The 15,572-nt window shown below is 33.5% G+C and overlaps 1 protein-coding gene across 1 annotated transcript; it reads right to left on the bottom strand.

The window, feature by feature from the left end:
- Positions 1-13,154: 13,154 nt before the first annotated feature.
- Positions 13,155-15,048, bottom strand: LOC111897910 (protein SLENDER RICE1-LIKE 1). Its single transcript, XM_023893864.3, has one exon. It carries the CDS (start codon positions 14,813-14,815, stop codon positions 13,223-13,225), a length of 1,593 nt encoding a protein of 530 aa, XP_023749632.1. The 5' UTR covers positions 14,816-15,048; the 3' UTR covers positions 13,155-13,222.
- Positions 15,049-15,572: the final 524 nt, after the last annotated feature.

Genomic DNA, 15,572 nt, shown 5'->3' with positions numbered 1-15,572 from the left:
TTTTTTTATTTTGGTTAACTTTGGCTAAAACCATTGGATATTCATATTGGGTTAGTTGTCTAAGCCCATAACTATTTTGGTATGTACTTGACCCGATTATGAGCATGGTCCTTTTGGGTTGCCTTCACTCATGCAACTTGATAGGATGACAAGAGGAGCGAGAGTAGGATTTATTATATGAATAATAAATTGATACTCAAAATGGTTTTATTAATATATTAAAAGTTTAATATATTATTTGGAAATCATATTATTTAATTAGTATTGATCAGAAATTAATTTGGTGATCAAAAGAGATTGATTAAATAAAGGGGATTGATATTACATGTAATTGTTAGTTGCTAGTTGGGCTGACAAACTCCATAGAGAGGAGTGGACGAAATTTATGGGGAAGCCCATATGATTTTGTCCATGGGCTCTAAGGAAGGAGTTCATGGGCTGCTTAAGGATTAAACAGTCATATTAGGGTTTCCACCAAAACCCTAGCAACCACAAGTATAAATAGACCCCATGCCTAAGGGATTTTTTTCCAATGCATGAGGAAACCCTAAGGTGGCCAAAAATGCTTCTATCCTACTTCATCCTTTGCATAGAGTGTTTGTGACTCCATTAGAGGTGCAACACTTGGGGCATTGAGCTTTCATAAGTCAAGATCAAGAAGGTTTGTGATTGTTATTGCTACATAACAATCAAGTTAATGATTCTAACCCTGATCTTATCTTAGTTTCAGATTTGTATGCTAGTCAACTAGGGTTTATTGCTTTGGTATTCAATGTTGTATGTTTAATTAGAAAAACCTAGATCAAAGCAATTAGGATTGCATGAACATCATAGTAATGATGTTATGCTCATAACCTATCAGTGGTATCAGAGCCTAGGTCGTTTTTCTAGTTGAATAGATGCAAAAGTGAACTGCCAAAGGATCAAAAATTGAATTTTTTGCTGTCTGTGACGCCGACTCGGCGAGTCCGTCAGTGGACTCGGTGAGTTGTCTGAACTCGGCGAGTCCATCAATGGACTTGGCGAATTACCTGAACTTGGCGAGTCCATCAGTGGACTCGGCGAGTCCAGGGTGCTGTTGCCGGGATTTTTGATTTTTTGAGCAGATTTTGTTAAGGATAATTACCAAAAGTCGTTTTTATTCCCTAAAATTGATTTTTTTATGTTTGGAATAATTATCCTCATCAAAATTTATGGATTTGGTTAAATATAGATAATATAGGATTATTATAAGACAAATATTTGACCTAGTAAGTTTGAAAAGTTTCAATTTACACCCTTTATGTTTTATAGTTTAAATTTGAATTTAAAAGTTTTAGTTTTTGAAATTTAAATAGTTAAACCCTAATGTTTTGAAAAGTTTCAAAATTTTTCCTCAAGTTTTGGAATTTAAAATTTAATTAAAAGGTTTTAATTTTGAAATATTAAATTCTAAGACCTTAGTGTTTTGAAAAGTTTAAATTACACCCTTATGGTTTTATTAAATTAATTAAGTGTTTAATTAATGGAGATAATTAATAAATCCATAATAATATGGTTTAAATTAATTAAATTAAAAGTTTAATTACTTAATAGATTAAACCACAAAGTATTTTAAAACTGTAAATACACCCTTATACTATATAGAATTAAAAGTTTAATATTATATATGTATAAGTAAAGAGTCAGTCTTACCGTTAGTAGGCCTCATTCACGAAGCTGATCTTCAAGGGGTGTTTAAGGAAATTTCCTATAAAATGGCGATTGAATGGGTATCCACTCTTACCCACCGCACTCTTGACTAATGGAGGGTCATTAGCCGAACGGGTAGGATATGACACAACTTTCCATTATAAGTATAATGAAGTATGAAGTAACTAAACACTTTTATAAATTCCCAAATCTTAGTTACTTTAGGAAAAATGTGGAGTTGGTGCTAATCCATGAAATTAAACATTGTACCTTGTTGGTCATTAGTAGAGCATGTGTGGTTAACCGACACACTAATATGGGACCATTGAAGGATGGAAATGGGTAGCTCGTAGATTATCATTGATTAATGGAGCGTGTGTGGTTAACCGGCACATTGATTAGGTGATAGACATCTTCTAGAGTACGAAGCTAATTTGCATGGTTATCCACACCTTGTTTGTGATCCTAGGCATCTCAGTCACAAACTTGAAGGGCACAATCGAGATTTAAACATGCCATTGAAAAGTTCAATGAATCTCAAAGGATCTAGGAGTTTCAATTCATTTAAAACCTAATTTTTAATTTTCATTTTTTCATGGTGGAAATTGGTAAATTGTCATTTACCTACCTTCAAATGTTCTGCAATTTGGATTACGGCATCCCTCTTCCAAATTGTAGAATGTTCTGTTGGATCCTAGACTCAATATTTCATTTGGGTGCTATATTGAGGATTTTATCAACTAACTTGAATTTCTCCCGTTTTGTAGATGTCAAAATCTAACAACTATGGTTTTCCTGAATCCGTTGGAAAACGTTTTCCGCTTGAAGATGATGTTCCACGATTGGATTGTGGAAATGGAAATCATGCTTCACTTCCTCTACCTCCTCTGATAATTCTCCCCAACCCATGCGTTCGAAGACTTGAAAACTTCAAGGCAACGCAAGCCCTATTAGCAAACAAACACGAAGATGTAAAATCTATATGTTCTCATGTATTGGATATGAAGTTGCATATTGATAGATTAGGAATGTTGGGTGTCGATGTCTTATGGAAGTTGGTTGTTGACTTGGTTCTTCAGTCACTCTCCGAATCGTATAGTGAGTTCATTGGAGAGTATTATATGATGGACGACGATGTGAACCTTATTGATTTGACTTATTTGCTTATTGCTGCTGAATCAACGATGATTTGGCGCATTGGTCAAGCAAATTTGTCTGGTAAATCAATGTCCCATCCTTCTATGGGAAATGGCAACATTGGAAGTCCAGAAAGGTTTTCTCTATGCAAGAGAAAGGCTGAGTCTGAGATAGTCCCGTGTACCATTCTAGAAGAATCCATATGTTTATACTGCTAAAAGAGGGGGAATTGGTTACGAAGCTGCCCTGACTACCTGAGAGATCTAAGAGATGGGAGAGTCAAGATGTATGACTCTGCTTCAGGTAAATCCACTATCTAACTCTATTAAGTTTTCTATTTTAGATTCTTAATACATGATGTGATAAGATTACATTTTGATGTTTTGTAGGATCGAAGAAAAGAAAGGAAGCTTAAAAGAAGAACTGAGTTGAGTCTGATCGCAAAGATATAGATTTCGATTGCATGATTCGATGATCGTATTTTTGAGTTGTTGCTTAGAGTTATGATAGATTGCTTAGGAATATGTAATAGCATAGTTTTCAATTGAATTTGCATTGTAAGGACAAGTTTTCCGCACATTTTTATAAATAAAATAAATTTTGAGTTTTGTCTTATTTATATCTCCTTACAATGTTATTTGTGAAAATTGATGCTTGTGTGTTTCTATTATAAGCAATATTAGGTGGATGTGATTCTTAGTCATGTTATTTGTGGTAGTGTTAGAAATTTACCAAATAAGGAAATATTCTCATCGCCCAAGTTTCAATTGGACAGAAACTTGGAATCATACAACTTGTATTGTGTGATGAATGAGAACCTTCGTATTTGGGAAATTAACACTAATTCCTTGTTCACATAGGTATGTGAGTCAAGTGAGAGACTAGGAGACCTGGTACGCAATGTTGTGCACTGGTCAAGTCCACCACAAATAACAATAAGATTATTCGTCATCATTTACTAAAAGTCTAGTAAATGTGCCGATGCTTACAAGATTAAGTGTAATTTTGAATCATTGAACAGTTTCAATGTATGGAAAAACTAATAAGAAGAATCAATAAGGAAGAAAGATAAAAGTTTCTCCAATCTGAAAAGATAGGAGAGTACTTTAGTATCATGTTTTATCATTGTCTCATTGATTATGAAACCATATCACAATTAATCTTCTAAGGACACCTTAGTGCACTAGTATGGCTAAGAAGAGGAATCAGAAATTGTTAAAATGGTTAAATCAAAATGTGAATCATACTTCGTTCCAAAATCAAGTCTTAGAGTCATACTCCAAGATTGTGACTTAAGTGACACATCTTAAGAAGTTTTTAACACACTCATCAAATGTGGAGTAGAAAAATGTTTTTCTTACTCTTGCACGTTTGAAATTGGAAAGTTGTGATGTCTTGGATAAGACAAAGACCAACTAAGACCAATTGTGTGTAGTGTTTGTCTTGATAAGAATCCACACTAACTCTTAAATATTTGTTTGTCAAGAAATGTTTCTTGACAAGAGAATATTATATGTCATGAGGTCGGTAGGAGTCTAAATGATCTTGAAAAGTTTCAAGAACTAATCAAGAGTAAACCTATTATTAAACACTAGCACACGACTTGAGGTTTGTATGCTATCATGTTATCATATTCTTGTTTCTGTGCCATTCCAGTTTGGTCAACTATGCATGTGATTCCTATGAGTTCTCAATTGATTGCATAGAGGCAAGGCTCCCTGATCAATAGAAAGTACATTGATAAGTAGGGGTGAGTTGCTCAATAACTTGGAAGCAATGGTGGGACCCTTGATGGCAAGAAATTAAGAATGGACAAGTTCTATCCATAAGAGTTTGGATTTTTCACAAACATTATCTTATGGTTATGGTTTATGAAAAAATCACATGGACAGGAGCACATACACCAAAAATTCTAAGTGTCATAAGGTTTCTTTCCGTTTCATGAAATTGATTATGAGGAAACGCTTTCACTAGGAAGATTTTAAGGAGTTAGTTGTTGTGTAAATTGCATTCTCAAATCCGATTATGATTACGACATCCCTCTTCATAGTTCGAATTGTGAGAAATGGTAATAAGTCTGAATATTCGGGACTCATTGTTGTAGTTTCTGAAATAGTTTAGACACACATGTGAGCTATCTAAGGAAAGGTGTATGAGTTTGAGAAGCTTAGATAAAGGCTTATCGAAGCATATCATATTAGAAATATGAACTTTGGAAGTCAATAAGTATTGATTTCTAGAAGTCCAACTGTTTTCTAAATACGTGTCAAAGCTAGTGGGGGCATAAATGTTATGCTGGTATGGATATAATTCTCATGTTAGTGGGAGCATGATTATTATTATTATTTTAAGTGTTGCAAGTTAGCAATATTAATTATAGAAAACAAAAGTTTCACTTTGCAAAGTTGCAGGGGTTGAAAAGTTGTTTTCCTATAATTAAGGGAGAGAATATTATACTTCAATTCAAATCTAAAAGCTTTAGATCGAGAAATTTTGATTAAATTTAGTCAAAGGACATATATGGATTCTATATATGGCAATATTATAGCAAGAAACTGGTAAAGTATCATTTTTTTAATTATGAATCATATCCCATACGCTTTGGGTATAGGATCGATTGCACATGATGTATTATTCGACCGTTCTAAATTTTCTGAATGCCTAGGGCATTAAGAGGGAAAAAGGACTAAAACTAGATTTAATTAACCAGCTGTCAAGGACAATCTAAGGTTCGCCAAGGATTGGTTGCTTGTAAGCAGTTGGAAGTATAGTATCGAATGGAACATATTGACATTATTATCAATTATTAAGATTCTATTAATAATGAGTTGTCATATGGTAAATATGGAAATGTTTCCATATTAGGAGTTGGACATTAAGAATTTATGTCTAGATTAGAAACTTTTATGCAAGAAGGATGTTCAAAGGAATGTACTTTGAATGTGAGACTTCATATCTATGCAATTGCCTTGTAACAATTTCCAATAGAGCACTTTGTAATATCATTGACGAAGTCTTGGTGGCTTTGATGTTGTGACATTACGAAAGGATCGTTGCATAAAATGTTAGAATATAACATATTCTAATAGTGACAAGAACTTGGTATTCTTACACTTATGACAAGGATTAGGAGTTGTGAAATGAGTATCATTGGAAATGTGTTCACTTGATCTATTTCACAAAGTATGGACCATAGGAAAACAGAGTGTACATGCTTGGAGCATGGGACAACTGTTGTTATAATTCAAGTAATAAGTTGATTATCCAAAACATTATACAATGAATAATGAGTAATCAATATGGTGTAAAATAAAGGTGTTTTATTTATACTCAAAAAGTTTGGGGCCATATAGGATTAGTATTATTATTGTGTTTCACTTTGCATGTTTTGACTTCCCGAATAATAAGATTATTCGAACCATCCATAGTCGATAAATACTTTGGAACTAGGTATTGAAGCTAGACTGTCATGAATCTGACTGTAGATTGTCTAAAACGTATTAGACATAGCAAAAGTTTGTTGCAGTGTTCATGAGTGCTCTTGAAATAAGATTTGAGTATTGGATTAAACCCGCCCTCACTTGAATCACTTCATGGATTTTATCACGGGTGATTAGTGAGACGATAATATCTTATATTCTTGAAACCGAGACGTGTGAGTTGTAATTTACAAGTAGATTGCACATTGATAATATGTAAACGCACCAGTAACTTGGTGTTATAAAACATATTGTTGTGTATGATTTGATGAGTAAGTACAAGCGAGCATTTAAGTCGAAGTTTATCCGTTCCTTTTACCCTAAGAGGGATAAAAGTGATATCAGTGGGCCCCTCGATGATTTAGTGATGACACCCTAAGCGCTTGGCCAAGCCGGGACTAAGTTGATGTGTTCAATTGTAGTCTGTTGCCAGTCGTCATAAGTCGAAAATCGGGAAACAACACATAGACAGAGAGAATGATTAAAATACATGTCTCAGTCTATATGATATCTAAGAATGGAGGAATATATGATCCCTTATCTAAAGGACACGTTACTGATAAGATCAGAGCTGACAACGACTTTTGAAAGCTACGATTGTTGATCAGGTTTTGAAGTCATATGCAAGATAGTTATTAGACTTATCCAATTAGGAGACTGTTGTATTAGTTGTCTAAGCCCATAACTATTTTGGTATGTACTTAACCCGATTATGATCATGGTCCTTTTGGGTTGCCTTCACTCATGCAACTTGATAGGATGACAAGAGGAGAGAGACTAGGATTTATTATATGAATAATAGATTGGTACTCAAAATGGTTTTATTAATATATTACAAGTTTAATATATTATTTGGAAATCATATTATATAATTAGTATTGATCAGATATTAATTTGGTGATCAAAAGAGATTGATAAAATAAAAGGGACTGATATTGTAATTAACTGTTAGTTGCTAGTTGGGCTGATGGACTCCATAGAGTAAAGTGGACGAAATTTATGGGGAAGCCCATAAGATTTCGTCCATGGGCTCTAAGGAAGGAGTTCATGGGCTGCTTAAGGCTTAAACAGTCATATTAGGGTTTCCACCAAAACCCTAGCAGCCACAAGTATAAATAGACCCCATGATTAAGGGATTTTCGTCCAATGCTTGAGGAAACCCTAAGGTGGCCAAAAATCCTTCTCTCCTACTTCGTCCTTTTCATAGAGTGTTTGTGACTCCATTAGAGGTGCAAAACTTAGGGAACTAAGCTTTCATAAGTCAAGATCAAGGAGGTTTGTGATTGTTATTGCTACATAACAATCAAGGTAATGATTCTAACCCTGACCATATCTTAGTTTTAGATTTGTATGCTAGTCAATTAGGGTTTATTGCTTTGGTATTCAATGTTGTATGTTTAATTATAAAAACCTAGATAAAAGCAATTAGGGTTGCATGAACACCATAGGAATGATGTTATGCTCATAACCCATCAATGGTATCAGAGCCTAAGTCGTTTTTCTAGTTGAATAGATGCAAAAGTGAACTGCCAAAGGATCAAAAAGTCGAATTTTTTGTTGTCTGCGACACCGACTCGGCGAGTCCGTCAATGGACTCGGTGAGTTGTCTGAACTCGGCGAGTCCATCAGTGGACCCAGCGAGTCCAGGGTACTGTTCCCGGGATTTTCGATTTTTTGAGCAGATTTTGTTAAGGATAATTACCAAAACTCATTTTTATTCCCTAAAATCGATTTTTTATGTTTAGAATGATTATCCTTATCAAAATTTATGGGTTTTGTTAAATATGGATAATAATGGATTTGGTTAAATATGGATAATATAGGATTATTATAAGTCAAATATTTGACCTAGTAAGTTTGAAAAGTTTCAATTTACACCCTTTAGGTTTTATAGTTTAAATTTGAACTTAAAATGTTTTAGTTGTGAAATTTTAATAGTTAAACCCTAATGTTTTGAAACGTTTCAAAATTTGTCCTCAAGTTTTGGAATTTAAAATTTAATTAGAAGGTTTTAATTTTGAAATATTTAATTCTAAGACCCCAGTGTTTTGAAAAGTTCAAATTACACCCTTATGGTTTTATTAAATTAATTAAGTGTTTAATTAAAGGAGATTATTAATAAATCCATAATAATATGGTTTAATTGAATTAAATTAAAAGTTTAATTTATTAATAGATTAAACCACAAAGTATTTTAAAAGTGTAAAATACATCCTTATTCATGATTGCTATAACCAATTTGGGATGAATGATAAGCTTCATATTGAATCCTAATGATAAACACACAAATGTTAATTGTGTTGAATTGACTTGGTTGACCAATTCTCCCAATATTTGAGCATCTCACCATCTTGCTTAATTGCAAGCTTTATAGTTATTCAAGTCTTTTAGTTTTCAAGCAATCACATCCGCCCCCCTTTAGTTTAATTATAGCTAGTTAGTTTTATTACACTAGTTCTATTGGATTACATTGGTGATTGAATACAACCATTTCCCCGAGGATTGATACCCCTTTTCTAAGTATATTACAATTTATTTACAAACAAAGGGTGTAATTTACTTGGTGGACTTGACATCCCACCAAGTCTTGGCATCGTTGCCAGGGGAATTGGTTATTGTTATTCGATTGTCTATGACTAGGTCTACAAGAACCGGTGAACTACTCTACAACTCGTAGATTGAAAAAGAAGCAAAAAGGTTGAAAAAGTTAGCCAAACAAGCAAAGAAACAACAACTCACTCAAGATTCTTCCTCTTCTCCACTAATCAACATAGAAGATCAAGTTCATAATTGAAGTGATACTGAGACCGAACCGAGTTCTCTAATTGTTGGTCATTCCTTTGAAGACATTTCATTTGAAAACTACATAGCCATGAATCACACTCCACCTCATAATCCCAATCCAAACCCAAACAATCAAGATGCCAATACACCACCCCCAACAACCAAGACAACAACAACAACAACAATACCAAGAACCTCCTTTGGCGCCAATTTCGGTAACCAACATTTTAACCACTTTTCCTTCCTTGTTCATATGCAAGAAAAAGGTCCCAGGAAAAAGGCCGACAATTTATATATACGAAAGTGATTGTTACCAACTCTCTGTATCTCAAGAACACAATTCATCACAAGGTATTTTGTGTTTTATGATTTGGATTTCACCTCAATCCAAACCAGATTTCTTAAATCATCCCACTTCTGAATTCATATAACCCCACGCTCTAAGGGACGAATATAGATTTCTTAAAGTTATTTAATCATGATCCAAGTAATAACTAAGTGTTATAGTTATTCCGAAATCCTTATATCTAACAACTTGCATAAGCTTTAACGACATATTTAATAATCTTCAAAATATGTGTATAGTGGTACAAATGATTTCGACATTTTAGTTACGACGCTTGAAACTCGTAAAAATACAAAGAGAAAACATTTGCATATCAAAAAGCATGGCATGTGTGTCGTAAGGGATCAAAGTGAGTCCTTTAACCAAAATCGTCTTCACAATATAGTGGATGGAAAAGGTCGAGAACATCAAAATCAGATGTCAGTGTAAGAGTCAATCTCAATGAAGAGTACGATGAGTCTCCAGATGTAATGCGAGACGAGAAGGATCAACATCAACTAATAACATCGCCAAAATTGTCGTGAAAAAGCTTGCATCAAAATTCAATCTACATTTGGAATATCTTAATAAGAAATTCTAACTAAAAGAAAAATCACTTCGAAACTACAACAATTGGTTGTGGATCAACAAATGATGACCGAAATAAAAATGTTGAACATGCGTCGAATCCAAACATTTCGGGAAGAGATCTTAATGCGATCAACAAAATCAAAGATAAAATCCTCGAACAACATAACGTTTAGTATTTCTTATTTAAGTTTAATTTAGATGTTTTTTAATTTTTATGCAATTTTAATTTTACTTTTTATTAATGTAACGTTTTTAAATTTTAATAAATGTAATTTTATTTTTAGTTATTATTAATGTAAAATTTTTAATTAATGCAATTTTATTTTATTTATTATTGAGAGTAAATTTAAATTATATAAATATTGTATTAAAATAAATAAATTAAAGATGACATTAGTGAGGTAGAGTGGTGACCATTTCATAAAAGTTGTGAAAAAAAGTGATAGGAAAGTGGTATGATGTGAAGATGAGGTGTCATCACTTTTAAAGTGGTCAAATGGTGACCACTCCTGATAGCCTTAGAGGATTATATTTTTATTAGTAATTTATATTCTAAATACAATAACACTATGAAATGAATATATGTTATTGTATATTTTCAATTTTTTTACTTGAATTTTTTTATGTTCTGTTTTATACATATTATGAGGATGTTTGGCTTAATACCGAGAATGCAAACCTAAGGTTATTAAATATATAAAGTCAAAATAAGGATATTAAATTTGAATCGCATAGTGTTGCTTTTCAAATGTATATAAGATATGCATATGAATGGGGATTTAATGTTAGATAAGGCACCAAGAAGAAGAATGATTATGATATTGTTTATCTAACTACCTGTGTGGGTGTCAAACCAACAAATAAATTGATAAAATAATAATAATTAAAAGTAAGTCATTGCTACAATATACTAAGAGACGGTATAGAATAATCAAGGTCGAACCATTGAGATACGAGAGTTATTGTTTAATCATTTTTTCACATGACACATTATCAGTAATTAAAAGGGGGATTGTTGTTAACAACAATTGAGAGTTCATAAATAAACAAGATAATACTAAAATTTAGAGATTAAAAGACATTTACGATTCCAAATCATATTCAAGTACTATGTTGTTAGATGTAATATGACATCAATTCATGTTTAATCTAGGTTGGTAATTAAGATATTAATAAGCTCTAAAATCTCCAAATTGACAAAAGTATTTTACTCATAACATCATCTTTAAGAAAAACTTCACCTAATTGATTCAATACAAATAAGCTCTTGGATTATATCACTAAATGACTTTAAGTTCATGCAATTAATACCAACAATGTTCAACACTTCTCATATGCTAGGGAATGTAAAAACATCGAATCTTTGATTACACTCATTTTGATTTAATTCAAACCAATTAAGTGTTTGTCACTTACTCTAAATCACAAAACATATACGAATTTCATAATTAGGCTAACAAGAATGATATGAACCCTAATTTCATTGATCAAGTGAAAGGAGTAAAAATCAAACATATAATGAGAACTAAATCAAAGATTACTATATAGAATTATAGAATCTAGTACATATCACAATCTAAACAACAAGTAATTAGGAATCTAGAACCGGAAATGATAAGAAAAGTTAGCCACAAATTACTAACTTAGAACACAAACTCAACAAGTTTTAATCTTTAAACAAACTTACATATCAAAGAAATGGTGTTTCCAATGTGTTAATTTATGATAAGATATGTGAAAATCGCCCCTTGCAAGTTCTTTGCTGAAGTTGTGTTCAAAATAACCAAATCTTCTTTTAATCGGAAATTAAAAATCCAAAAAACTGTAAGATCACATTCAATGAGCGTGGAATGGTTTGGCTTGAGATTCCATGCTTGTGGAATTAGAATTTAGCTTAATGAGAACTCCATTCCATGACCGCGGAATGGACAATGTTAACCATTCCATGACCGTGGAATCTCCTAAATCGATGTCTACTTCCAATTTTCTCATTTTTTTTAATCTTGCTCCGGAAATTCTGAAATTTTGCAAAGAGCTTCCCTTTATCATCCTAAGCATGCCCAGATTCTCCAACGCCCCTAAACCACCCACAAAAATTATCAAAAGTAGATTGATCCTCGAAAATATTTCGTAAATGCAAAATGCATGCAAAGTTAAACTAAATATTATGCGATACTTGAATTAAACATGAAATGAACATATAAAAAGGTGCATTTTATGCACCTAACACTACTTGTTGTGTAAGACAAGAAAAGTCTCACACTTCTGAAGTTGATACTATGAATATATACAAAAGAAGAAAATAAAGAGGTGGTCAGATTTATATAGGATCGAATGCATAGCCCGCGTTGTATTTAAAATTATTCCTCGTACATACAAATACTTTGTGTAGGAGTTTAAAGAAATGCATAATCACAAGTTGATTAGTAAGAAAAACACGTATTTGTCGTGTACAAGTAAAAAAATTGATACGACTCAACAAAGTTTCATATACAATATGTCGAAGAAAAATATATGAGCAACAATGGCATATCGGTTAATGAGTTCTCTTCAAGGTGGATATTCAAATAAAGGTGTTTCAGTTGTTGATTACAAGAACTGCCAAAGAAATCTCAATTGTTTTATTGGTGGTAGAGATTCTCAATTTAGAGATATTATATTAATAGTGTTTGATATAATGTTTTTATGAAATTGACAAGTACCACTATAAAGTGTATTTTCTTTTGATGTTACCTTTAATACTAATAAGTTTGTTTTATATTTATTTGTGTATATTTCTTATATGTTGTATCTAATTTTTTATATATATTTTATCTTATTATTTCCTATTAAACATGTAGTAGACACAACATGAAGATGAGTTGAAGATGTCTTAGATTGAAGCATGCTTCAAGCAAAGATGGTAAGAATTTTGATGGAATGCATTAATAACTTTTAAGAATTTTGAAGGAATGCAATAATAGCTTTTAATTTTACTATACGTGTTTAATCTTTTCTTGACATAGGCGTTCATATGAAACTTTGCAAGTCCCGAAAACGTTTGTGTAATTAGATTTTACAATATCGACCCACATATTTTTTAAATGTGTTTCATTATTCTTTTTACACTATATCATATCTGGTAATATAAATGCTCTTCAAGTTAAACCAAGATGACCGACCACAAATAAAAAGATGAAGATTTTAAATTGTCTGACTAATTTTAATTTCACATATGTAACATATTATCACATCATTAAGGATGGTTTATCTCCACCATTGTCGCACTCGGCTTTGGAACTGCTTGCCAAGCCGAGGCTGCAATAAGGGGCCGACTATGCCATCCTAGGGTCAAACACCCTTCATTTTCTTCTACAGAATACCCATCCGCCGAAAACAGAGTCAATAACATCCGGGCTTGCTTGAACGCGTTTGATCCTAGATGTAATGGTGCAAATCCAGCATTTGTCAATCGATTCCGCCATGTAACCAATGGCTCATGCCTTTCCACGCGAGCCAACCCTTCGCAACAAACCACATTACATATTTCCCTTTGGATATACAGTTCAGCTAGGGATTTTTCCCGATGAGCCGTGCATGCGTCTAATGAGTCAAACATTGTGGAATAATAGTACAAGGCTTCAGTGAATCGATTCAAGAATTCTGGTTGATTGTGGTTCGACTCTTGTTCCACAACCATCAAAATTCTTGGATTCAGATCATGAATCCAATCAAGGACCAAGTCAATTGATTGGCTTGGTCCTAGCAGTTTATGTAACTGCATTATTGAATTTACTGCAACAGCCTCTTTCGGGCTGACTTGCAGCATCCACGGCTTCACGTCTTCCAGACGTGAAGCTGCTACACCTCGAAAGGCGAAACGAACGTTAACTGATCGGGCTAGTTCTGCTAACTTGAGTCCGATCTCCCGTAACGAGTCACGTCCGTCAGGGGAAGGTGGACCGATCCCGGTGAGGCGGAGTAGTGGCGGTCCACCGGGCCGAAGAGCTAAAGCTTGTATCAAAGCCGGCCATTGTAAGCCTTGCATTAAGTTGAAGTCGATGACGTGGACACAATCTTGACCTTCAAATGCTTCTAAGATGGCTTGATTAGCAGTAAAATGAGCGAACTTTAAATAAGGACAAGCTTCGTAATAATGGTGATATAACATCTCATTCTCGTAAGCTGATAAGTCCTCCTGAACGATGCCGTTTTGGGGGGAGTCAACGATGCGCCGGCTGAGGGCGTCAATGAAGAAACTTCCGACTTTTCCGATGCCACATCCGCTGTTTACACGTCCGAGTAAAACCTGTAGATCTTCGATCAACAAGCTGGCCAATGCGAGGTCGCTACGTTGGACAGCCTCCGCACAAGTCATCAACACGTGTACTAACCGGATACTAACGTCTTCTTCTAACGGCGTCACGACCTGTTGGGAAAATTCACCGTTTAACGGAGAAGGATTATTACTGTACATGTTGATATTCGCCGGTAACTGATGTAGATCGGAAAAATCAGTGGGTACAGCTATGGGTGCTGGCGGGTTGGTGTTCAATTCAGTGAGTAATGAGTCAACCCACGAAGCGAGGTCACTGGGGTTGTAATGAACGGCGTCGTGTACAAGCTCTGAGATCTCCACCGGTGAGGATTTCACCATGACGGTTTCGAGGTGCTCGAGACGCTCAGCGACTTGGTGGAGGTCATTTGAACGTACCTTGTAGCCGGCGCCGGCAAGAAGGTGGTCCATCTGATCAGGCGGTTGCGGCGGTTTGGTGGAGCTTGAACACGCGGAGGAAGACGAGGAGCTGCTTCCGGCGGCAGCCGAAATGGAAGAATCGTAAGGACCCATATGTGAATGAATTAGTAGATTTCGAGTTGGGTTTGTTTTGTGAATTGAATTAGAGATCGGGGTGGGAGAGGGAGAAAGTAGAGGTGTAGAACCTGAAACACAGAAACGGTGCGTACAGGGATTCTGTGGGAGAGAGAGAGAGAAGGGTCACATATGTGATACTACTATAAGATGCTCCATGTGAAGGGCCTTTTTCGGTTAAAGATTTCGATACTTTCTAAATTTTTATGTTTGCAAAATACATATAATATAGTGATATCCTTTAAAATATATTTTTATCATCGAATCTAATATATATTAACATTCTTCATCGATCCGTTACTTATTTTTTTTACCAAGATCAATTATATATATATATATATATATATATATATATATATATATATATATATATATATATATATATATATATATATATATATATATATATATATATATATATATATATATATATATATATAGGGTTAGGTTCATTTGAGACCACCTATATTTTGTGAAACCGTGAGATGTATTTTTTTTATTTTTTTTTTATTTTTTTAAGTTAATTCAAATTCCGAAAATAATATTTAAAAAAAGAATTTTTGGATTTTTCCATTTATTTTGCATTTTAAAATTATTTTTTAGAATATGTACAGTTTAATATTCTATTAGATTATTTCACATATTTTTCAAAAAAAATGGAAATTTTTTTTTATTTTTTTATTTAATTCAAGTTCCGAAAATAATATTAAAAAAAAGAATTTCTAGATTTTTCCAT

Source organism: Lactuca sativa, chromosome 5, assembly GCF_002870075.4.
Source record: "Lactuca sativa cultivar Salinas chromosome 5, Lsat_Salinas_v11, whole genome shotgun sequence".
NCBI classification, from domain to species: domain Eukaryota; kingdom Viridiplantae; phylum Streptophyta; class Magnoliopsida; order Asterales; family Asteraceae; genus Lactuca; species Lactuca sativa.
The sequence above is the reverse complement of the archived record's forward strand: the minus strand, read 5'-3'. Positions and strand labels throughout refer to the sequence as shown.